The 26,606-nt window shown below is 39.7% G+C and overlaps 1 protein-coding gene across 1 annotated transcript in view; it reads right to left on the minus strand.

The window, feature by feature from the left end:
• Window positions 1-1,066: 1,066 nt before the first annotated feature.
• Window positions 1,067-26,606, minus strand: part of mpp3a (MAGUK p55 scaffold protein 3a) — a 56,816-nt gene continuing 31,276 nt past the window's right edge. The window contains exons 10-19 of the mRNA XM_059956734.1: window positions 21,797-21,861; window positions 20,822-20,842; window positions 18,726-18,803; window positions 15,023-15,047; window positions 14,608-14,774; window positions 14,212-14,292; window positions 10,052-10,145; window positions 8,190-8,298; window positions 3,231-3,359; window positions 1,067-1,246 (exon numbers count right to left, since the gene is read on the minus strand). Of these exons, the coding sequence (XP_059812717.1) occupies window positions 1,067-1,246; window positions 3,231-3,359; window positions 8,190-8,298; window positions 10,052-10,145; window positions 14,212-14,292; window positions 14,608-14,774; window positions 15,023-15,047; window positions 18,726-18,803; window positions 20,822-20,842; window positions 21,797-21,861 (949 nt within the window). The remainder of the gene's footprint in view (window positions 1,247-3,230; window positions 3,360-8,189; window positions 8,299-10,051; window positions 10,146-14,211; window positions 14,293-14,607; window positions 14,775-15,022; window positions 15,048-18,725; window positions 18,804-20,821; window positions 20,843-21,796; window positions 21,862-26,606) is intronic.

Consider the following 26,606-nt stretch of genomic DNA (forward strand, 5'->3'; position numbering starts at 1 on the left):
TATTGGGAAAGGACAGCATTGTATCCTTCCCTAAGCAAAACTACTGAACCACATGGGCTTTTTTTTTCAATAAATTAGCAACTTTACAGTCACCTTTATTGTTAAAAAAGGATTTAGTGCGTTCCTGGCGTTTTGACGAATAAGCTCTTCTTTACTCACTGTGCAGTTATTTAATTATTTAAACCTAAATCCTCCAACTGCACTGGTGGAGCATGATTTCATGTCTTGGGATTAGAAGTCTAAAGCACTGGCTTCCAGTCTACTAGCTTTCCTAAACAGTGTAGCTTAAAATGTAGCTTTGTGCACCTCACTCAATGCATTGCTCACAAACACCTGGGCAGCAAGTTGTCAAAAATGTCATCTCTATGTTCATAATGCATGCATAATACAATGTACAGCCATCATTATATTGCAAGTTAACCAAGTATGAATTCCTGCTCTCAGTACACAATACACAAGCTGAAGTCATGACTCTATATGCTCAGCAGCCTACTTTACAGGCAGTGCAAATACATAATTTTGTATTCCTTTGACCAGCTGCCGTTTCTCTTCACTTATTTCTACAGTAGTTCATTGTAAAGCTATCTTTATAGACTGAATTCTCAGAAGTAGAATTTTTCAGCATTACCTGGTACAACTTAGCTGAAGGAAGATGCCTCTGGATGCTGAGTGTAGGAAAATGTCGTTACTCCTACAACATATATATTTCTCATCATTCTCCTCCTCAACTAAACAGCCCTCAAGTTTAAACATTGAACTTGAAATTCTTTATCCCATTTTCACCACTCACGTATTGCTAATAATAAAAAATACTTTTTTAACTAAGTTAAAAGTCATAGTTGCAGTGATCTATATAAATTCCTTGTCAGCATATATGCACACAACTAAGAATGGAGAGACTCAATTGAATTATACACATTTGCCGTGCACACTAATGAGATATTAGCTTTTCATGTGTGTAAACTATCACTAACAGTAACAATAAAATTTATTTCAGATCAATGTTTTTGATTTGTTTAAAAATAAGATGGGACATTTTTACGATAGCGGAATTTGGTTCGTAGAGCTACGAACGGACCCAGCTAGCTGGGACCCAAGTCGGTTCCCTTTCTATATTCTCCAGAATAACTTTTAATTCATTGCATGCAGTTTGAAGGTCGCCTTTCACCAAGACTTTGTCGATGAGATGACCATACTTCTCTTCGATATGGGCTGCTGACTGAGTCATTTCCTGGTAATCATCTTCCTACAGTTAGAAAACAGAATATGAACAGGAAGACCAGAACCATTTGAAATGAAAAATAAATGGAATAAGTGAGAAATAGAAATTCATACTGGAGCGTGAAATGCCAGCACAATGATCCAAGCCGCTGATGCACCATGGACAATTAACATATCCTGAGTTTCACCAAAAATATGAGCAAGGTTAATAACAATCACTACTATTCACATGGGAGTTGGACAGCAAGGTCTAAAAATGAGATTTAATAATAAAATCTAGAAGTCACTGTCTGAGATGTGACAGTCATCCAAAAGTTTGCTGAAACAGTATCTCATTGTTTCCCCTATTCAACTAAATTGCAAAGCTAAAAATAGACTAAGTTTATTAGGAAAAGTTAAACATTACCTATTCTCTACTACATACACATTGAGTATCATACTAAGTTCCTGTTCAGATTGGCAACAACATCTCCTCCACAATCTCCATCAGCACAGGAGCACCACAAGGCTGTGTGCTTAGCCCCTGCTCTACTCACTTTACACTAAACACAGTTCCAATGCCATGTTCAAGTTTGCCAATGACACCACTGTCATGGGCCAGATCAAAAGTGGCTGAGTGGTGTCATCACAACGACCTCACTCAATGTCAGCAAGACCAAAGAACTGATTATAGACTTCAGGAGAGGGAAACCAGAGGTCCATGAGCTCGTCCTCATATGAGGACCAGGAACAGAGGTGGAGAGTGTTAGCAGCTTTAAATTCCTGGATATTACTATTTCAGAGGACCCTGTTATGGACCCAGAACATAAGTGCAATTATGAAGAAAGTATGGCAGTGCCTCTACTTCCTGAGGAGTTTGTGGAGATTCAACATGACATCTAAAACCTTGACAAACTTCTATTGTTGTGTAGTGAAGAGTATATTGACTGGCTGTATCACAGCCTGGTATGGAAATGCCAATGTCCTTGAATGGAAAATCCTACAAAAAAATAGTAGGTTCAGCCCAGTCCATCACGGGTAAAGCCCTCCCAACCACTGAGCACATCTACATGAGATGCCATCCTAGGAAAGCACCATCCATCATCAGGAACCCCCGTCACCCAGGCCATGCTCTCTTCCCACAGCTACTATCAGGAAGAAGGTACAAGAGCCTCAGGACTTGCACCACCAGGTTCAGGAACAGTTATTACTCCTCAACCATCAGGCTCTTGAACCAAACGGAGATAACTTCACTCAAATTCAATTGCCTCATCATTGAAATGTTCCCACAACCAATGGTCTCACTTCCAACGACTCTTCATCTCATGGTCTTGATATTTATTTATATTTGCATTAACACAGTTTCTGCACTCAGGTTGAACACCCTAGCTGGGTGGCCTTTCATTGATTCTGTTATAGTCATTATTCTAAAGATTTGTTGAGTATGGCCACAAGTAAATGAATCTCAGGGTTGTATATGGTGACATATATGTACTTTGATAATAAATTTACCTTGAACTCAGAACATTTTATTACCAAACAATTTCTATCACTCTCATTACTTCACATTTAAATTACCAGCAATTTAATAAATAACACCAATAAAAGTCGAATGTATTTTTCACTTTTATATTTAGTGCTATGGGTTTGGTCACATATTTGGCAGATTTCATTCCTTGAAGGACATTGATACAATAATCCAGGGATGTCATGATTACAAATACTGATATTAAATTTTTTATTTCCTATGTTTTAATTTCCCAGCTGCCACAGTGAGTTTCAATTCTCAATTTAATGCTGCACCATTTCCTTCTCATAATTTAGTGAATGCTGTTGGAAACTTAATTGGACGCCAAAATAATATAGTGAGTTACAAATATTGCAGGGATAGAGCTTAGAACATAGTAGTGTTCTGTTATTTTGAATATTTTCCTGATTCTTTTACATTTTTTGAAAGGTTAAAGTGAGATTCATGAAAAACTTTGTAGCATAAATTACTTTAAGTGTAACTTTGCTGTGATTAGACTTACCCCTAATTCCTTAATGACATCAGTCTCTGCTGTTTCAGCTGCTGTTGAGTTGGCCCGTGGTTCTTGAATAAACGGCTTGACAAATATCACATATGGTTTAAATTCTGCTGTTCTGAGATGTTTGATTGTCTGTAATTTAGACAAAAGCGCAACTCAGTTGTACAAAAAGATTACTATTGTACAGACGTAGCTACAAAATGGATATTATGCCAGAGATCAGTCTATATCAGAATATTTAAAAAGATCACATTTTTGTATCATTTCCCTCATACAGATCTCAAAGTTTGGAACTTTCAATAAGCATAAAATGCAAATTTACTTTGTAACATCAATGCTGGCAATTTTTAAATAATTACATCTCACAAATAACAATGAGATCAATAATTAGCTGATTTGCTTGTACTGGCATTAATTAAAGAAAATATTCGTTAAGACAGTTCCATGAGATGCTATCGTTTCGGTCTGCTGATTTCTAGCATTTTTTAACTTCATTTAAATACCTGCCCTTCACTTGTGCAGTGTTTCAACCAGATTAGAGGTTCTGCAGCAGTTCAAAATAGTATTTGTCACCTGAGAAAAGATTTCTTCAAACCTGTGTTCTACATTTGGCAGGAGGTACAAGTCAGTGTCAAATGTTACTTCAAAGTCAATTTATAATTGATTGCAAAATAAGGTGCAGAGTAGGGCACTATACTTGATGATTTCCAAAATCAATATAAATAGTATAAAGTGCTGGGTAAATGGACTGGAATCACTCTGTTGAATAGAGTTTGGCAAGCAGTCGTGTCTATTAAGGTAATCATCATCATTCCCCTCTGTTCCACTATTGTTTTCAGCCAGTGTGTGTCTTCTGACCCAAGCAGGCAAGTTTCCATGAGCCCATTAAGAAGCAAACTTTTATGGATACTGTTGCAAGTATGAGTGAAAGAGTGAGTCAAGCCTTTTAGTATTTCTGCTTCTGTGTCTAGCATACGTGGGTAATAAAAACAGAAACTGCTGCAAACACTCATCAGGTCTGGCAGCATCTGTAGAGGGAAAAACAGTTGATATTTCAAGTCCAAGACCTTTTAACTGGACGAAAGCTTGAACCTGAAACATCAGCTGTTTCTATTTCTGCAAATGCTGCCTGGCCTGCATTTGTTTCAGGCATTTCTGTTTTTATTTCGGATTTCTAATATCAACAGTTTTTTTTTACAATTTTAATTATACATAACTACGTGTGGCATCACTGTTGGACATATTAGGTCACGTGTGAATCACTACAAGCATGTATTTAGTTTGAAGAGAATTTTAAGAGTCACAGTACACTGCAACACAGAAACAGACATTTTGGCTGATCTAGTCCATGCCAATCTGTTATTCCGCCTGCTCCCATCAACCTGCACTTGGACCAGAGCCCTCCATATCCCTCCAATCCATGTACCTATCCAAACTTCTTTTAAACATTGAAATCAAACCCACATCCACCACTTCCACTGGCAGCTCGTTCCACACTTCACACCACTCTCTGAGTGAAGAAGTTCACCCCCAGGTTCCTCTTAAACATTTCACCTTTTACCCTTAACCTATGGCTACTAGTTCTAGTCTCGCCCAATCTCAGTTGAAAATGCTTGCTTGCATTTACCCTATCAATACCACTCATAATTTTGTATAGATCTATCAAATCCCCCCTTCATTGTGCCAGAGTAAGTCCTAACCTATTAAACCTTTCTCTATGACTCAGTTCCCCAAGTCTCAGCAACAACCTTGTAAATTCTCTTTCAATTTTATTGACATCTTTTCTGTAGGTAGCTGACCAGAACTGCACACAATACTGTATTCCAAATTAGGTCTTACCAATGTCTTCTCCAACTTCAACACAACATCTCAACTCCTGTACTCAGTACTCTGAAAGTCAATGTGCCAAGAGCTCCCTTTAAGATGCCACCTACCTGTGATGCCACTTTCTAGGAATTATGGATCTGTATTGCCACATCCCTTTATTCGACTGCTCTGCTTAGTGCCCTACCATTCGCTGTGTAAGTCCTACCCTGGTTTTAATTAAACTAATGTCACATTCTGGAGCTTTCAGTATTTTCACATACTTTGTGCACTACTTCACATTAGCTTGGAGCATGTGCATTCTAATATTCAAGTTAAAAGTTCAATAGTCAGATGACCTTCTTTAATGAAGTCATAAAAAAGAAAGACCTGCAGATGCTGAAAATCTGAAAGTAAAACAAAAGTGCAATAAACACACAGGCAGTTAGGCAGAATCTATGAAAAAAGAAATAAAGTTAACATTCCAGGTCAGAACCTTTAGCGAACCTGATCCGTAGTTTGCCATCTAGACTACGTCACTTGGCCTGATGTAATACTTTCTTTCCGCATCTGTTGAATGCTCCATAATGAATTGCTTGCAGTAACAAGAATTGAAGTTTGATCCTTACCCATTTCTAGGTGATGTGTTTTAAGTTTGTCACTTCTCATAGCTTAGAAGCTGCCACATCGATGATGAAGTACACCATCTCTGTCAATGTGTCAGCACAGCTTTAGTTAATAGAGGAAAAAGATGTTTGAATATCAAAACACAGACCTCATGGTTTACCAGAAAGGAGTGCTTCCTACACTCTTATCTTCAATGAGACTTGGATCACCTATGGCAAGCACCCGAAGGCATTGGAAAATACCGCAGACTTGTCTCCATATAATCCTCCAAGTTCACCAGAAGAAAAAGGAAACCAATGTCCATTCGGTTTTGGGGATAAGGCAGAAGAATGGGGTGGAGAAGGAAAATAGATTTCCTATGATCAAACGGTGGAGCCGACTCAATAGGCTGAATGGCTTAATTCTGCTCTTATATTTCATAGTTTTCTCCTAAGCCAGCGGCCCCAGTGATACACCCTAGACAGGTCACATTATTTTCATGCAGCTTCCTAAAACAGGCACTCTATTCTGAGCTCTTGTGGAAAGAGATTACCAGACAGATGGAGAAAAAGATTTAAGGATACAATCAAAGCCTTCTTGAGAAAATGCCATATCCCCACATGACACCCAGGAGTTTCTCAGTTTTAAATGCTCACAGAGCAGAAGCTTTTGGGATAATACTAAGAATGTCAAGTTTATGCATCAGACATGCTGCAAAGCTGACGGAAGGGGCACACCACTTCATATCCTTCAGGCTACTGAGAGGGTAGGGGAGGGGGATTGGATAACTGCTTTTCAGAACACCTGCATTCAGTCTGCAGAGCAACCCCGAGCCTCCTGTTGCCTGGCCCTTTAATACACCATCCCACTCCCTCTCTGTCCTATCAGTGTATGCTTTCTTACACGGTCACTGTGATGCTCAAAGTGAGCTTGAGGAAATACCGCCTCCCCCCATCAATATCCCCCCCCCCCCCAATTTTCCCGTTGGGTATGTTGCAGCCTTCTGGATTCAACACTGAATTCTACAACTTTGGCTAACTTGATTTCTTAGTCAGAGTCAGTTATCCATTTGTAATATTAACTCAGCTTGTTTTGTGTCCTCTTTTTCTCTCTGAGAGTGTATGAGATACCAAGCCTTGCTTTTGATAACTCACACATTCTTTTGTCAAGGTGTTTCTGTTTCTGTTCTCACTCACTGACTGAATAACCTTCCTTTCTGGCTGTTAGAGACACACCCCTTCACCACCTTCCCTGCTGCTTTACAAACTTTTTGTGTCAACTTTTCGGTTTTCATGAAGGATCTCTGACTTGAAACGTTAACTCTGTTTCTCTTCCCACAGACACGGCCCAACCCACTGAGTGTTTTCAGCATTTTCTCTTCTTGTTTTAGGTTTCCAGCATCTGCAGCTTTTTTGATTTTCTCTGGCATCTACTTACTAAGGACACATAGAATTTCTAACCGCCTTCTTCATTTTTATCTTCAAAGACTCTTCTGCTGGAATAATTGCATGAGACATGATGGGCAGGATATACCACCTCCACTCAAGAGATGGAATTAATCTAATATTTATGCACCAAGCTCTGGTGTCTAATCAATGGAAGTCACAAAGTGTTCACCTTCTAACAAAGAGATGGGAATGCTACTGCTAAATCAAACATCTTGTAGTTTAACCAACACATACAAAATGCTGGTGGAACACAGCAGGCCAGGCAGCATCTATAGGAAGGAGCACTGTCAATGTTTCAGGCCGAGACCCTTCATCCTATAGATGCTGCCTGGCCTGTTGCGTTCCACCAGCATTTTGTGTACATTTCTTGAATTTCCAGCATCTGCAGATTTCCTCGTGCTTGGATCTTGTAGTTTAACTATTGTTTTCCTAGCCCTTAATTGTTCTGTAATGCTTGATGGCTCTGGGCCTGTACTCGCTGGAGCTTAGAACAATGAAGGGGGATCTCATTGAAACCTATTGAATATTGAAAGGCCTAGATAGAGTGGATGCAGAGAGGATGATTTCTGTAATTAGTAAGTTTGGGACCAGAGGGCACAGCCTCAGAATAAAAAGATGTTCCTTTAGAAGAGAGATGAAGAGGAGTTTCTTTAGCCATAGGGTGAGGAATCTGTGGAATTTATTGCTACAGACGGCTGTGGAGGCCAAGTCATTAGGTATATTTAAAGCGGATGTTGATAGGGTTTTGATTAGTAAGGGAGCCAAAGGATACAGGAAGAAGGCAGGAGTATGGGGTTGAGAGGGATATTAAATCAGCCATGACAGGAGCTGACTTGATGGACTGAATTGCCTAATTGTCCTATGTTTTGTGGTCTATGGTCTAATGTAAACTAAATGTAAACATTAAGTCTGTAAATACAAATCAGCTCAGATTTATGATAACCTTTATTTTAATTTAGCATCATGTTCAGGACAAAAGGCTGTTCTCTATTCTGTTCTGAAGCTTTATTTGATGAAAATATTTTCACATTCATCGTTGCTAACATTACAAATTATTCACCTCACTTTGACTGGAATAGAAAGCAATGGTTACCAAAGCACTTACTTGAGGATTTGCATCCACTAAGCAAATCTTCTTTTTTAACATTACTGTGCGGATGGAATCTACATTTATTCCATACAGATTGTCCTTGTATTCCCCATGTTCAACAAATCTAAATCAAAAGAACAAAACACAGCAAATCAACCCTCTGGACTCAGTATCAAGAGCTTGTCTGATGTCTGATCATGGTCAATATTCCTCCCTCAATCAACGCCAGTGTAGAAACTCATTCACTGTCTGTGAAACTTCACTGGCATATGTTGGATGATATTTCCCCTATATTATGGCTGTGAGTTTAGAAATATTTAATGATATGACTAAGCATGTAAGACTTTGACGCAAAACTCCAACAATTCCTTTCAGCCCACAGATGCTGCCCAACCTGCTGAGGAGTTCTTCCAGCAGATTGTTTGTTGCTCCAGATTCCAGCATCTGCAGTCTCTTGTGTCACTCAAGTACACTGTTTTGTTACCTTGTGTTACTGCAGCTATCTAACAACAGACACATCACAAACACAAGAGATTCTGCAAATGCTGGAAACCCAGAATAACACACATAAAATGCTGGAAGAACTCAGCAGGTCAGGCAGCATCTATGGAGAGGCCTTTTGGACTGAGACCCTTTATCAAGACTGGAAAGGAAGGAACCTGATAGAAGAGCAGAGTGGACTATGGGAGAAAGGGCGCCAAACGGAGGTGATAGATTCCTTCTTCTTCAGCCCTTTACCTTTTCCACCTATCACCTCCCAGTTTCTCAGTTCATCCTCCCATGCCCATGCACCTGGCTTCATCTATCATTTTCCAGCTTATTTTTACATCCCCTCCTCCCCCCCCCCTCTTATGCTGGCTTCTTTCCTTTTCCTTTCCAGTCCTGATGAAAGGTCTCGACCCAAAATGTCGACTCTATTCCTTTCCATAGATCCTGCCTGATCTGCTGAGTTCCTCCAGCATTTTTGGTGTGTTACTAACCAGGGGCACCCGCTGCTTTTAACAACAAAAAACTTTTTAACTCTTACATGGGCTGAGCTGCAGTGACTCGGAAGTCAATGCACCGTACTTTCAACAAAAAAGAGCATCGAGTCCAGGACGTTTAAGACAGATCTGGAGTATTAATGTTCTCCAGCAAAATGGCCAATATTTAGGGATAAATGCTTTGTTTTTTGCCGCCTTCTCTGCTTTCTTATCTCCTTCTCCGCTGGTAGAGTAGATCAGAATTTCTAGAGAGCCCGAGATATTGTTTTTGGCTTCTGATCTACAGGGGACCTTTCACCATTCCTTAAGAAAATGATCTTTGTGGTGTTAAAATATTAATCAACTGCTCCAGAAATAACACAATGGTGATACTGCATCTTAAGAGCAGTATCAGTGGTGGCATCAGTTCCGCTCTGTAGGATACAATCTAGGAAACCAAGACCACACTTTTAGGAATGCTCTTGAATATGAATGAAAGGAACATTAACCACAGTAATTCTGTGTGTTTTGGAGAGATACAGGAAGTGAAGAAACACACGATAAATGCATTGCAGGAATCTTGTTTATAAAAAGGCAAATATTTGATTTAGAATCTAGCTTTTAGCCAGACCTTAAGAATGTAGAAATTGCTGGATGAAATAAAGCTCATTTCAATTGCCTTCTATCAGTCTAGTAACTATATGATGAATGATCCTAGAGTGGCTGACTAATTATTGCAATAAAATATTCATAATGCAGAGAAGTTCCAATGGATTGGTTGCCATAGAAACTCATTTAACATTAATTTTTAATTCTTGCTGTTAAAATTAAATTGAAATGGAGGGCTTCGTTACAGAACAAAAGTTGACAATCCTGAATTTTATAGGGCATTTCCTGTGAACAAAGCATCCCTACCTGTTCTTCTGAATATCTGCTTCAAATGAGGGTTTGCTGACAAAATGGTACTCCATGCCTTGCCTCTCATGGGCTTTCTTTTGCCTTGTTGTTGCTGAATTCAAATAAAATAAGCAATTACATATATAATAACCTTTCTGTTGAGATCAATGGACCAATTCTTTGCCCATATCATTCATACCAGCCTTTGATTTTAGTTGATTGAACATCACATTTCAATCTAGAAGACTTGGGTTTAAATCCCACCTGAATTCACTTATACTTAAATGTCTTTCAGATGGTAATATATAGGTAGAGAAAAAGAAAGAAAAAAAGTCATTACTTGCACATTGCCACAATAACTGATTATAAACACTCAGGGATGTCAGCATTGGACCCAACACATATCTATTGGACACCATGTAATCCCTTTTGAATATTAGACACCAACACTAGTTAGGCCATAGTTGGACTCTCTAGCCCATTGCTACCTGAACATCCACCTGATCGCTTTCAAATCTGGGATCTTGATGTTTCATTTCATAAAAATGTGAAGTCACAAAGTACAGAAACTATTGACCTACCTTGTCCATGCTAACTATGATACTTATCTACATTAATCCTTTTGGCTTACATCTCTCTATGCTTCTCCCATTGAAGACAGAAACGGGTGAATTTATTATGGGGAACAAGGAAATGGCAGATGAGTTGAACAGGTACTTTGAATCTGTCTTCACTAGGGAAGACACAAACAATCTCCCAGGTGTAATAGTGGCCAAAGGAACTAGGGTAAAGGATGGTCTGAAGGAAATTTATATTAGGCAAGAAACGGTGTTGGATAGACTGTTGAGTCTGAAGGCTGATAAGTCCCTGGGACCTGATGGTCTGCATCCCAGGGTACTTAAAGAGGTGGCTCTAGAAATCGTGGACGCATTGGTAATCATTTTCCAATGTTCTATAGATTCAGGAACATTTCCTGCTGATTGGAGGGTGGCTAATGTTATCCCACTTTTCAAGAAAGGAGGGAGAGAGAAAACAGGGAATTATAGACTGGTTAGCCTGACGTCAGTGGTGGGAAAGATGCTGGAGTCAATTATAAAAGAGGAAATTACGACACATTTGGATAGCAGTAACAGGATCAGTCCGAGTCAGCATGGATTTATGAAGGGAAAATCATGCTTTACTAATCTTCTGGAGTTTTTTTGAGGATGCAACTATGAAAATGGACAAGGGAGAGCCAGTGGATGTAGTGTACCTGGACTTCCAGAAAGCTTTTGATTAAGTTCCACATAGGAGATAAGTGGGCAAAATTAGGGCACATGGTATTGGGGGCAGAGTACTGACATGGATTGAAAATTGGCTGGCTGACAGGAAACAAAGAGTAGTGATTAACGGGTCCCTTTCGGAATGGCAGGCTGTGACCAGTGGGGTACCACAAGGTTCGGTGCTGGGACCGCAGCTGTTTACAATATACATTAATGACTTAGATGAAGGGATTAAAAGTAACATTAGCAAATTTGTTGATGACACAAAGCTGGGTGGCAGTGTGAAATGTCAGGAGGATGTTATGAGAATGCAGGGTGACTTGGACAGGTTGGGTGAGTGGGCAAATGTATGGCAGATGTGGATAATGTGGATAAATGTGAGGTTATCCACTTTGGTGGCAAGAACAGGAAGGCAGATTACTATCTAAATGGAGTCAAGTTAGGAAAAGGGGAAGTACAACGAGATCTAGATGTTCTTGTACATCAGTCAATGAAAGCAAGTATGCAGGTACAGCAGGCAGTGAAGAAAGCTAATGGCATGCTGGCTTTTATAACAAGAGGAACTGAGCATAGGAGCAAAGAGGTCCTTCTGCAGCTGTACAGGGCCCTGGTGAGACCCCACCTGGAGTTTTGTGTGCAGTTTTGGTCTCCAAATTTGAGGAAGGGCATTCTTACTATTGAGGGAGTGCAGCGTAGGTTCACAAGTTTAATTCCCAGAATGGTGGGACTGTCACATGTTGAATGATTGGAGCAACTGGGCTTGTATACACTGGAATTTAGAAGGATGAGAGGGGATCTGATTGAAACATATAAGATTATTAAGGAATTGGATACGCTGGAGGCAGGAAGCATGTTCCCGCTGATGGGTGAGTCCAGAGCTAGAGGCCACAGTTTAAGAATAAGGGGTAGGCCATTTAGAACAGAGATGCAGAAAAACTTTTTCACCCAGAGAGTGGTGGATATGTGGAATGCTCTGCCTCAGAAGGCAGTGGAGGCCAAGTCTCTGGATGCATTCAAGAGAGAGTTAGATAGAGCTCTTATAGATAGCGGGGTCAAGGGATATGGGGAGAGGGCAGGAACGGGGTACTGATTGTGTATGATCAGCCATGATCACAGTGAATGGCGGTGCTGGCTAGAAGGGCCAAATGGCCTACTCCTGCACCTACTGTCTATTGTCTATTGTCTATCTATGTGCCTGTCCAAATATATTTTAAACATTGTATATGTTTCTGCCTTCACAACTCCATTCCAGATATTCATCATTCTATGAGTAACAGAAGTTTCCCTTAGATCTTTCTGATATGCTTTCTACAAGAAGAATTTGAGAAGTATTTTACACTTAGTTAATTTAAGAGTTTAAATGCGACAATTAAATGAAATTAATGTGACAATTACATGAAATGGAAACTGCTTCACTTAGAATCAAGCAAGGAGACATATATTGTGTTCAGTTCATGTCACCTTATTTTAGGAAGGATGTGAAAGCTTTAGAGAGGGTGCAGAGGAGATTTACCAGGATGCTGCCTGGATTAGAGAATATATCTAATGGGGAAAGGTTAAGCGATTTAGGGCTTTTCTCTTTGGAGTGAAGAAGGATAAGAGATGAACTTATAGAGGTGTGCAAGATGATAAGATGCAGAGATGGAATGGACGGCCAGGACCTTTTCCCCAGGGTGGAAATAACTAATATCAGAGGGAAGTGTAGAGGCATTGTCAGAGGTAGGTTCCTTACACTGAGAGAGGTGGGTGTGTGGAGCATGGTGTCAGGGGTGGTGGTCGAGGCAAATATATTGAGGACAATTAAGAGACTCGTAGATAGGCACGTCGTTGAAAGAACAATGAAGAGCTATGTGGGTGAAAATGGTTAGATTGATGTTTGAGAAGGTTAAGGGGTTGGCACAACATCGTGGACCTAAGGGCCTGTACTGAGTTGTTCTGTTCTATGTTCTTATTAACTGATTAATGCCAAAAAGCACCTTCTGCAATGCCATTGTGGAAAAGAGCTTGACCTTTAAATTGAAAGCCTCTGTTAAAGGACAGGCGAAGCAAAGCAACTAACCATTTCATGCAGGACTAGCATCTCACAGTTTTCAACACAGAAGCTGTAAGTGCTGTTGTACAGGCCTAACAAGGCAAGTCTGGCATAAGACAGAAGTGTTATCAAAGAGTTGAGAGACCAGATAGGGGTAGAGTGGGGGTTAAAGGGAGGGGGATGTGTGTGAGGAGGGTCATGGATCAATAGGAAAATTGTTGTGTGGAAATTGGAAGTAGGGTGCATAGATCTTCATGCAGGCCAAGGATCAGTTGTCAGGGAGTGTGGGCTGCAGACTGGTAATTGGGTGTTTGGGCAAGGATTGCCAGCTTGTGGTAGAATTAGGAAGGGAGTGGCCAGATGAGTTTATTGGGGTTGAAACGAGGATGGTTTGGAAACTTGAAGGGAAGCCAGCTAAGCACTTTATCTAATGGCTGTTCCCAGCACCGGAGTCTCAAGGTTTGGGATATGCTCAGGTTCACTAACTAACTCCTTTACAAAACCCTGGAAAAGCATGTGGTCCTAGGACCAACACTCATAAGACCCCTACTCTGGGATTCAGAGAATACTGTGAACTCCAAGTGTGACTGATGGTGATCACCTCAATTTTTGATGTGTAGTGTATAGGGCAAGGTGTAGGTGCTCGCCCTTTGCTTTAAAATTTGAATTAATTTAAGAAGTATACATTTCACTAATTGTTAGTGGTGTATCTGTAACATAGTTGGAATTTGGTGCAACAGCCTAAAGGTTAGAGTAATGAATTACCGACCCGTGTGAACATTTTCTAATAATTACTTGGAATTTGCAAATTAGTTAACCTCACCAGTCTGTGTTGAATGACAAACACACTAGAGAAGTGCACATTTAAACACGCTTGTACTTACAAGGGACAGCCACATTATAGCGATTGGGATTTTCTGCTATTATTCTTTGCCTCATCTCATTTATTTTTGCTCCTAAAGATCCTGGAAGAGTGCACAAAATCAATGAGGTATATAAAGGCACAAAATATAAGATCTGACCAGTTTATTAAACTATGATATTTGGCCAAAATGCTAGAATAGGTACATTGTTATAAAATATTTTATTTTTCATTTTTTTCATTCCAGTGGTTTTAAGGGGTTTTGCATCAACCCAGCATCCAGCAGTGATTGGACATGGCTTTACGTGATATTAATTATACACGCCGAGTGTTCTTTATCGGCTGCATGCCCTCTCACTACTATAGTGTGGAAGCAGTCTGCATGATCATGATACTTCCAGTGCACGACAGGACTTACCAACCAGTACCACCAGTCTGTGTGTATCATTAGGGCGACGCTGGTAGATGGCCACTTCTTCGTAGGTTAGGTATTCCACACTCTCATTCTGCTTGGTCTGTTTTTCAGTTTGGTTATTCTGTCGGCATTTCCTGCTCAGCCGAAAGCTTCTCCGTAAGCCAGCTGTAACACAACATCAAGGACACAAGGACAACTGAGGAAGAAGGAAACAGCTCATTGGGGCTCAATGCAGGAGTCATTGTTACCATACAATTCATATGAATATTATACAAACAGAATGCAAACTGATGAACATTTCCTTTCAAAATACATACAATTTTTAATTCCATTGGAAATTTCACAGAGATGTGTTAATCTGAGCAAGTCCATCTGGCCCACATTGGTTATCCTTCCAGAATCTCGGGATCTTTTCAATTAAAAGACCCATGAGAACTTAAGACCTAAGAGCAGAATTAGGCCATTTGGCCCATCGAGTCTGCTCTGCCATTCCGTCATGGCTGATTCTCTCAACCCCATTTTCCTGCCTTCTCTCCATTACCTTTGATGCCCTAATTAATCAAGACCCTATCAAACTCCACCTTAAATATATCCAATGGCTTGGCCTGCAAAGAATTCCACAGATTCTCCACCCTCTGAGAAATTTTTCCTCATCTCTGTTCTAAATGGACATCCTTCAATTCTGAGGCTGTGCCCTTTGGTCCTCGACTCTCCCACTATAGAAAACACACTCCCCCACATCCACTCTATCTGGAACTTATCAATATAACCATATAACAATTACAGCACGGAAACAGGCCATCTCGGCCCTTCTAGTCCATGCCGAATGCTTACTCTCACCTAATCCCACTGGCCTGCACTCAACCCATAATCCTCCATTCCTTTCCTGTCCATATACCTATCCAATTTTACTTTAAATGACAATACCAAACCTGCCTCTACCACGTCTACTGGAAGCACATTCCACACAGCTACCACTCTCTGAGTAAAGAAATTCCCCCTCGTGTAACCCTTAAACTTTTGCCCCCTAACTCTCAACTCACATCCTCTTGTTTGAATCTCCCCTACTCTCAATGGAAAAAACCTATCCACATCAACTCTATCAAGTCCCCCCCTCAACGTTCTATACTCCAAAGAATAAAGACCTAACTTGTTCAATCTTTCCCTGTAACTTAGGTGCTGAAACCCAGGTAACATTCTAGTAAATCTTCTCTGTACTCTCTCTATTTTGTTGATATCTTTCCTATATATTTCCTATATTCAATAGGTTTCAATGAGATCTCTTATCATTCTTTTAAACTCCAGTGAGTGCAGGCCCAAAGGTATCAAACACTCCTCACATGTTAACTCTTTTATTCCTGGGATCAATCGCTTCAACTTCCTCAGGACTCTCTCCAAAGCTAGCACATCCTTTCTTAGATTAGAGGCCCAATTCAGCTGGCAATACCCCAAGTGTGGTCTGACCAATACCTTATGCAGCCTCAGCATTACATCCTTGCTTTTGTATTCTAGTCCTCTTGTAGTGAATGCTAACATTGCATTTGTCTTCTTTACCACCGACTCAACCTGCAAATTAACCTTTATGGGATCCTGCACAAGGATTCCAAAGCCTCTCTGCAGCTCTGATTTTTGAATTTTCTCCGCATTTACAAAATAGTCATGCGAATCATTATGGAAGAAATTCTCAATTTCATTCCTGTGATTGATTTATTTCTACATTAGTTGTTCTATGACTAGCTGTCATTATTAGGTTATTTTACTTCCTTTAAGGAATGAAACTCTACTTTGATTGGTATTTTAGTGTACTAACATCTCCCAAAACTCAGTAACTCCCTGGTAGAGCTCATGTGGGTCATCAAGTAAATGGCAAAGAAATTGCTGTCGTTGCTCAGCCACCTCCGTGAGTGGTTTTCTACTGATGTCTTTTTGGGCGAATGCTTCCTGAGAAAAAGCATTTAGTATGTCATTGCTTCTTACTTCATTGTCAACTTCAACCATAAATGCACCCTAAGGATCTCAGTTTTTCCCTCTTTTTGTGTTGTTATTACATTGGTGCTTTTGGGATATAACCATAATTCCAATTGTCCCTGTTTTTTTATCAATATAGTTTTGATTTTCCCAGTTTCCTCCCAGTGATCCTCTCACCTCCCTTACAGATTTTGGGAAGATTCACTCCTTTACTTACTGCAGTTTATTCTGCCCAATCATCAATAACACTAGACATCTTTCTTGTTTTTATCTTATTACTGAATTTGTTCAATTTGCATAGCACTTTTGGATCCATGCAGGATAAGTAGGATGCAAATAGCCAGTTGCCAATACTGATCACTGCAGCTTCTTACACCTTCTCAACATATCGAACTTTTGGCACATTACGCCATTGTGCTTTCCTCAAAATCCACTCCACATCAGTTGAGATGTATAGACATGAAAGGTCAGTGTAACAAAAACACTTTGTTACACCAACATTGGACAGGAAATGTTATCAGATAAAATGGTTTACATCATGTTTTAGCTATTGATTGGCTGAATTGTTATTGATTAGAAACAGAACATTTCCTCTTTACAGCCCTTGAGACACTATGATGGACTTCTAACTTAATACTATGGAGAAAACATTGAAGATTTCATGGTTGGTACAAAAATGCTATAGAATTAGAATAAGTTGCTGGACCGAGATTGGCCAAAAGTAGAACTGATACTACTATATTTGCGTTGTGGCTCTTTGCCGTTTTTGGACAAATGTGACCTTGTGAGAAGCCAGGAGAAGCCTTGGATTTCTACAATCAATATAAACTATTACTGGTTACATGTAATGTACTGGACCATAAATCCTGCAAAATTTGTAAGAACTATTAAATTTAAAAAGGGATGCAATTTGGAAATGGATGGAAATAATTGGAAGTTATGATTTATATTTAAACTAAACACTCCTATCAGCTAAATGCACAAATTAGCATAATTTATTATTGCTGGCTGTATTTAACCTTTGCTGAAGGTTACAGTAATTCACATTTTCTATTTTCTTTCGCAGTTTAGGTTCACTGGGAATGGACTGAGTTCTCACACAGACTACAACTTTTGCTTTACAAAGAATACATTGCATGTTTTCACTTAACAGCAAACTATTTACTGCTGTCAATTGTTCTCCTAATTGATTTGCTCTCAATGCATAGGGAGGGTGTGTCGGTGTAAATCAGTTTCACGTTCATAAATCTGTATTGATTTTAGAGTAAGATTTAGAATGAATGCCAATTTATTCCAAAAAGAAAACACAAATATCATTCTGAATTAACAATCATTCTCTCTGTATCTAAGAGTGAAACATACAACAATGTATATTCATTGATCTATTATTCCTGTGACTGATAGAATGAAATCCATAGCTTCTCATCTTTACATTAACTGTTGAAAAAATGAATTTCATGGATTGGATTCTCACAGTATGTACTACATACAATTCAATTTAAACTTTTCATTTTATGTCAGTAACTTGAAATGAGCGGCCATCACTAGTGTTAAACTAACATGATCACAGAATTTACTTTCTTGACTGACAAATACTTAAGAGTCATTTGGAGAAGAACTTGATAGCTTTTACTACCCATGGTATTGTGGTCATGTAGCCTTTTAAGAGAGGGTGATAAAGGACAGGAAATTGTGCAGAAAGGAACAAAAGCATTTGTACTGGAATTTACAGGCACAGGATGAAGCAGGTTCACTGTTCCAAAGCCTTCAACTGATATTATGCATCAGACTACACATAGGATTGTGAAACAGATACAAATTAATTTAAATTTGACCCATATATTTCAACAAGCAAAGCAAGGTGACAAAAATGTCATATTTTGAAAGGAGTTTCATTGTAATGTCATGAAAAGCACATTTAGGTAAGACCACTGTTTTATGATTTTAGGTAAAATAAAATCCTGTTTATATTAACTGCGATTCTGATATTTTCCATGGATTTCAAGGCAATTACATTTAATTATTCCATTAATTTGTGCTTAAGGTTTTGGTTTATCTTGCTGCTGAAGGATTAAATCCCACTTTTGGTTGAGATTCCAAGATTTTGGGATGAAATCTGATCATCTTTTTCCAATAAATTCTAAAACAGTGGCCTTGAGAAAAGTACTGAGCAGAATCTCGATTCTCACCTATATACAGCCCATTCAAATACCCATCACAATCACAGTCCTCTATGAGGCAGAGAAGCAGCAAATAGAAAGGGAAAGAATGATCAAGACCAGAAAATAAAAAGCTGAAAACCACTCAGTTTTTGAGAAGGGCAAATCAATAAGCCACCAAACTCTAGAGTAACAATAGCAAAATGCTGCAGGTCCATGTCTGAACCACACTTCCAGGAGTTCTTTAATACATTCTTGTGCAAGTTCTTGTGCTTACTCATTATCTATTAATACTTTAAAAGTTTATCTATGTTAATCACATTTCCTCAATTACAAAAATTTACATTTTAATTAGGTTTCGAGCATTTTTTCAGAAAATGGCACTCGATCCATGACCTAAGCATTTACTCCTTCCAGAATTGGATGTAGTGTATACGTTTTACAAGATGCAAAGCAGCATTCCCATACTTCTTCAACAATAGCTCCCATATCCTGAAGGACAAAAGCAGCAGATTCATGGAATATTGCCCACTTGTACTTTCTACTCCACAACAGACACAAAATTAGAATCAGATGTATTATCACTGTCCCATATGATCTGCACTGGGACTTATCACTGACCCTTCATTATTATAGACCTCAAATCCTGGATCTCCTTCCCTTCTTGTGGGAGCTCATAGATAGAATGGCTTCAAGAGGAGGCATCATCATTTTCTCAAGGATATTTAGGGATGGGCAATAAAAGGTGGCTTTGCCAGTGATGCCCACATCCTACTGATAAACAAAAGTAAGGCAGAATATCTTAAAAGCTCTCCATCTTTGATGATACCATAAAGATATTTCTTTACATCACTTTCATTATATCCCCCAAACACATTGGTGTGGTAGAGTTAGGTCCAGCTCTGAGGTGGGAGATGGATGATGAAATGGATCCATTGATTCATTAATTCAAAAAGCACATGTTTCAATAGGATCTATAATAAAATAAAGAAACCCAGGCTAATTAAAACAACCAGCTTTCCACTTCTGCCTGCATTGCAACTGTTCAATGGAAACCCCTTTCTAGTGCAATGAAGAATCTTTGGCTTGTAATCAAGGTCCTCGTTAGCAAAAAAAGCATCATGCCATTGTTTCTAAGAGAAATAAAAATAAATTGAAATTCAAATCTGTTGTCCTTATCTGTTCAGGTCGGTATGCAACCCAGAGCAAAGAAGCTTACTCTTAACGGCTTTACTCTCTGTTATGGCCTAGTGCACCACACTGCCAATTAAGTGAAAATAAATATTTTTATGCTTCAAACATAAGCATAGAAAGTTGAATAAAATCAGAGAGCTGTTGCGATTCTTATGATAAATACTCTTTAGACAAGTTCAGAATTGAAATCATAGAAACATAAAAAACCTACAGCACAATACAGGCCCTTCAGCCCACAATGCTGTGCCAAACATGTACTTACTTTAGAAATTACCTAGGGTTACTGATAGCCCTCTATTTTTCAAAGCTCCATGTATCTATCCAGGAGTCTCTTAAAAGACCCTATCGTATCCACCTCCACCACCGTTGCCGGCAGCTCATTCCATGCACTCACCACTCTCTGCGTAAAAAACTTACCCTGACATCTCCACTGTACCTGCTTACAAGCACTTTAAAACTGTGCCCTCTCATGTTAGCCATTTCAGCCCTGGGAAAAAGCCTCTGACTATCCACACGATCAATGCCTCTCATTGAAACAGTTGTTACAAAAAGATATTAATGTAAAAAGAATTCACTATTGATCATTCACTGACTGGTTTCTTAATTGCAAGCCAGAAATTAATCACTTAAATCACTTTAAAAGTGGAGCAATTTTCCTCGTTCAATATTTAACGCAATAGTGCTTTACCGCATGATAATTAATCTGAAATAATACTGTTCACACCTTAATCTGTGTGCATTAATCCTTCTATGATCTTGGAAACAAAAATAAAATGTTAATATGTGGATATGTTCTATATTATTGGTAAATACTGAAGAGTTACATTCATTATTTAGCTATGCATGGTTGTTTATCGTGAAAATGTACATGCAATTTACAGATGTGGAACACCCACCTTTCTCACAACTTTGGTCATCTAAGAATAGCATTGATAAAGAAAAAGGAAAATATTGAAAAAAAAAATTATTGTCACCAAAAAACTGATCTGGCTCATACGATTAGAGAGGATATAGGTATTAAATCAAAATGTTAGGGTGCTCAGATTCATATAAACTGAAATTTCCTTTTCAACAGAAACACTTCACCTGTAACACAATGAACTATTAATTGTAATTCTTTTAAAGAAAATGTCACTCCACGTGTATAGGAAGAAAGGTGGGATTTACTGACTCTTTGATGATATACCCTTGCTCAGGGTATTCTGATGAAAAGCTTATGCCCAATGCCTTGTGGAAAAACTACATGGACAGATTACAGAATAAACTGTCTTTTCTCTTTACAGATGATGACAGATCTGTTTTGGCTAAGAACATTTTCACTCTTAATTCAGACATATTGCACTGTACTTTTATTTCAGTTTGCACTCCACTGGAAATCATGAGTAATGTTTTCGGTCACGAAGTTTGGAAGGTCCTGAGGTAGTTGGTAGAAGCAAATATATTAAATAATTTTCAGTGGAATTGGATAGGTTATTGAGCTGGTACTTGGTTACATAAACAAAGCAGGGTCATTAATTTTTTGCATGATTGTAGTTTTAAAGAGCCGCTTTAGGCTGAATGGGTTATTATGTTGTAGGCTTGTGTTATTCTATGCTAGAAGCAGTCACATTCACCAAAGTCACCATTTCTAGTGGTTTCAGTTGAGAAGACGTGAATGGAAATGAGTCACGAAGTAATGGAATCATGGGCCTTTCTACAGGAGTTAATAGATTGTGACCAATGATGCAAAACTTGCTGAAATTGATTTTTCCTAACTTTGGATCTACAGGGAATTCATAATTTCAGTCTTGCAAAAAAGTACTTTTTCAGACTTGAATTAGAACTTAAGTGGTGAAAACATCAGAAACGTAAGACACAAAAAGTCTGCTTACATGATGATCTTTTGCTGCTTTTCTCTTGTTCCAAGGTGACATGTTTTTGCCAATAGGCAAGCCGTCTGAAATTAAAGGAGAGATGTCTAACTGAGATGGAAAGTATTTAATCAAGATTACCAACTTTTTTCAAAGGCTCTGATATTTACAAGTTCTAGGCTTGTTGGTGTTCACATTTTTAACTATAGAATTGCTTTTATTTTCAGGTCTTTCCGTGGGTCTATTTGCAAGTGCATCATTCCATTTTGTATTGGGTCTCATTGCCCAAAAATATTTATGTTATTTGGGATTAGGCTAATGTTGAGCTGGCAAATGTCAGTTGGAGCAATGGTTTTCACATTGCAGTTGACTTCTGTGCCTCTAAACCAGAGAGGGGAAATACAGTAATCATATTAAATACTCAAATGGCTGGGCAAAGATGTGCAACAGGAGCAGGAGTAACATTCCTTGCCACATTGTTGGAAATACTGGCTAGAATCTATCTTCCAGATCCACATAACGTAAACTAAGAAAGCAGAGGGTATACTTGTATGAAATCCAGCTCATAATTTCATCATCTTCATTGACCCATTAAATAATCATTAAACTTGGCACTGGGGGGGTGATTGATAAATTTGTGGCCTAAGGTAGAAGGCGTCAATTTTCCCACCTTTATTTTTCAACATAGTTCCCACCTACATTTACACACTTAGTCCAGCGGTTGTAGAGCATATGGATCTTGGACCTCCAGAAAGTGTCCACAGTAGGGGTGAGTTACTAATTTCAAACTTTCTGCATAATTACACAGAGTTGACCTGCATGTACATGTAATGAGAGCTGTATAACTCATCTCCTTCTACCTTAGGCCACGAACTTATCAATCACCCCTGCTGTGGACCACTTCTGGAGGTCCAAGATCCGTATGCTCCACGACCCCTGGACTAAGTGTGCAAATATAGGAGGGGACTATGTTGAAAAATAAATGTGCTAGGTTTTCTAAAATTGACTCAACAGACAATAGACAGTAGGTGCAGGAGTAGGCCATTCGGCCCTTCTAGCCAGCACCGCCATTCACTGTGATCATGGCTGATCATACACAATCAGTACCCCGTTCCTGCCCTCTCCCCATATCCCTTGACCCCGCTATCTATAAGAGCTCTATCTAATGCTCCCTTGAATGCATCCAGAGACTTGGCCTCCACTGCCTTCTGGGGCAGAGCATTCCACATATCCACCACTCTCTGGGTGAAAAAGTTTTTCCGCATCTCTGTTCTAAATGGCCTACCCCTTATTCTTAAACTGTGGCCTCTAGTTCTGGACTCACCCATCAGCGGGAACATGCTTCCTGCCTCCAGCGTGTCCAATTCCTTAATAATCTTATATGTTTCAATCAGATCCCCTCTCATCCTTCTAAATTCTAGTGTATACAAGCCCAGTCGCTCCAATCTTTCAACATATGACAGTCCCGCCATTCCGGGAATTAACCTTGTGAACCTACGCTGCACTCCTTCAATAGCAAGAATGTCCTTCCTCAAATTTGGAGACCAAAACTGCACACAATACTCCAGGTGGGGTCTCACCAGGGCCCTGTACAGCTGCAGAAGGACCTCTTTACTCCTATACTCAATTCCTCTTGTTATAAAAGCCAGCTTGCCATTAGCTTTCTTCACTGCCTGCTGTACCTGCATGCTTGCTTTCATTGACTGATGTACAAGAACACCTAGATCTCATTGTACTTCCCCTTTTCCTAACTTGACTCCATTTAGATAGTAATCTGCCTTCCTGTTCTTGCCACCAAAGTGGATAACCTCACATTTATCCACATTAAACTGCATCTGCCATACATTTGCCCACTCACCCAACCTGTTCAATTCACCCTGCATTCTCATAACATCCTCCTGACATTTCACACTGCCACCCAGCTTTGTGCCATCAACAAATTTGCTAATGTTACTTTTAATCCCTTCATCTAAGTCATTAATGTATACCGTAAACAGCTGCGGTCCCAGCACCGAACCTTGCAGTACCCCACTGGTCACGGCCTGCCATTCCAAAAGGGACCCATTAATCACTACTCTTTGTTTCTTGTCAGCCAGCCAATTTTCAATCCATGTCAGTACTCTGCCCCCAATACCATGTGCTCTAATTTTGCCCACTAATCTCCTATGTGGGACTTTATCAAAAGCTTTCTGGAAGTCCAGGTACACTACATCCACTGGCTCTCCCTTGTCCATTTTCATAGTTACATCCTCAAAAAACTCCAGAAGATTAGTCAAGCATGATTTTCCCTTCATAAATCCATGCTGACTCAGACTGATACCTTCTACTGCTATCCAAATGTGTCGTAATTTCCTCTTTTATAATTGACTCCAGCATCTTTCCCACCACTGACGTCAGGCTAACCAGTCTATAATTCCCTGTTTTCTCTCTCCCTCCCTTCTTGAAAAGTGGGACAACATTAGCCACCCTCCAATCAGCAGGAACTGTTCCTGAATCTATAGAACATTGGAAAATGATTACCAATGCATCCACAATTTCTAGAGCCACCTCTTTAGGTACCCTGGGATGCAGAGCATCAGGTCCTGGGGATTTACCAGCCTTCAGACTCAACAGTCTATCCAACACTGTTTCTTGCCTAATATAAATTTCCTTCAGTTCATCCTTTACCCTAGTTCCTTTGGCCACGGTTACATCTGGGAGATTGTTTGTGTCTTCCCTAGTGAAGGCAGATCCAAAGTACCTGTTCAACTCATCTGCCGTTTCCTTGTTTCCCATAATAAATTCACCCGTTTCTGTCTTCAATGGCCCAATTTTGGTCAACTATTTTTTTGCTATTCACATACCTAAAGAAGCTTTTACTATCCTCCTTTATATTCTTGGCTAGTTTATCTTCGTACCTCATTTTTTCTTGACGTATTGCCTTTTTTGTTATCTTCTGTTGCTCTTTAAAAGCTTCCCAGTCTTCCGCTTTCCCACTCATCTTTGCTATGTTATACTTCTTCTCTTTTATTTTTATACTGCCCTTTATTTCCCTCGTCAGCCTCGGCCGCCCCTTACTCCCCTTAGGATCTTTCTTCCTTGTTGGAATGAACCGATCCTGTACCTTCTGCATTATTCCCAGAAATACCTGCCATTGTTGTTCCACTGTCTTCCCTGCTAGAGTATTGTTCCATTGAACTTTGGCCAGCTCCTCCCTCATAGCTCCATACTTCCCTTTGTTCAACTGTATTATTGACACATCCAATTTTCCCTTCTCCTTCTCAAATTGTAGGTTAAAACATATCATATTATGGTCACTACCTCCTAATGGTTCCCTTACCTCGAGGTCCCTGATCAAATCCGGTTCATTGCACAACACTAAAGCTAGAATTGCCTTCTCCCTGGTAGGCTCCAGTACTAGCTGTTCTAAGAATCCATCTCGGAGGCACTCCAGAAACTCCCTTTCATGGGGTCCAGTACCATTCTGATTCTCCCAGTCTACCTGCATGTTGAAATCCCCCATGACAACTGTATCATTACCTTTGTGACATGCCAAATTTAACTCTTCATTCAACTTACACCCTATATCCAGACTGCTGTTTGGGGGCCTGTAGATAACTCCCATTAGGGTCTTTCTACCCTTAGAATTTCTCAGTTCTATCCATACTGACTCTGCATCCCCTGATTCTATGTCCCCCCTCGCAAGGGACTGAATATCATTCCTCACCAACAGAGCCACCCCACCCCCCCAGCCAGTCAGTCTGTCCTTTTGATAAGATGTATATCCTTGAATATTCATTTCCCAGGCCCTGTCCGCTTGAAGCCATGTCTCAGTTATTCCCACAACATCGTACTTGCCAATTTCCAACTGAGCCTCAAGCTCATCTACTTTATTCCTTATACTTTGTGCATTCATATATAATACTTTTAATTCGGTACTCCCCTCTCCTTTCATATCAATTCCTATTTCACTTGGCCATACTGTATGATCTCTTCTTGAGCTTTCTACTCCATTGATTCTGTTGTCCTTTTTAACTTTTCTTATTTTCACTTTCCCATTAACTCCATCCTTATATTTCCAGTTCATCCCCTCCCCCCACTACTTAGTTTAAACACATCCGTGTTGCAGTGGCAAACCTGTCTGCCAGAATGCTGGTCCCCCGTCTATTAAGGTGCAACCCGTCCCTTTTGTAAAATTCATCCCTACCCCAAAACAGATCCCAGTGGTCCAAGAATGTAAATCCTTGCTTCCTGCACCAGTTCCTCAGCCACACATTCAGATCCATTATCTCCCTGTTCCTGCCCTCTCCAGCACAAGGAACTGGAAGCAAACCAGAGATAACCACCCTGGAAGTCCTGCTTTTCAGCCTTCTTCCGAGTTCTCTGAAGTCCTGCTGCAGAATGTCCTTCCTCTTCTTCCCGATGTCATTTGTGCCGACATGCACTACCACTTCTTCTACCTTAGGCCACAAGCTTATCAATCACCCCTTGTATTTTGGAAAAAGTATAAGGTATATTGCAGTAGAAAATTGGTGAGTTTAACAAAGGTCATTGTTACTAAAGGTTAGAGAGCAACTTCCAAGAAATGCACAGCACAGTTAAAAACCAATATCATAACACAGCTGTCTGAAGTAGCTTGCTCCTACTTAAAATGCACTATATCAAGGAATCTGCCTTTTAAGGATGATGCACACTGTCGTTTTCCTTCATTGATAATCGGGGAGAAAACCCTCTTACATCGTAGGTAACACACACAAAATGCTGGAGGAAGTCAGCAGGTCAGGCAGCATCTATGGAGGGGAATAAAGAGCCAATGTTTTCTGTTGAGATCCTTCATTAGGACTACATTCAC

The sequence above is a fragment of the Hypanus sabinus genome, chromosome X1 (assembly GCF_030144855.1).
Source record: "Hypanus sabinus isolate sHypSab1 chromosome X1, sHypSab1.hap1, whole genome shotgun sequence".
NCBI lineage: Eukaryota > Metazoa > Chordata > Chondrichthyes > Myliobatiformes > Dasyatidae > Hypanus > Hypanus sabinus.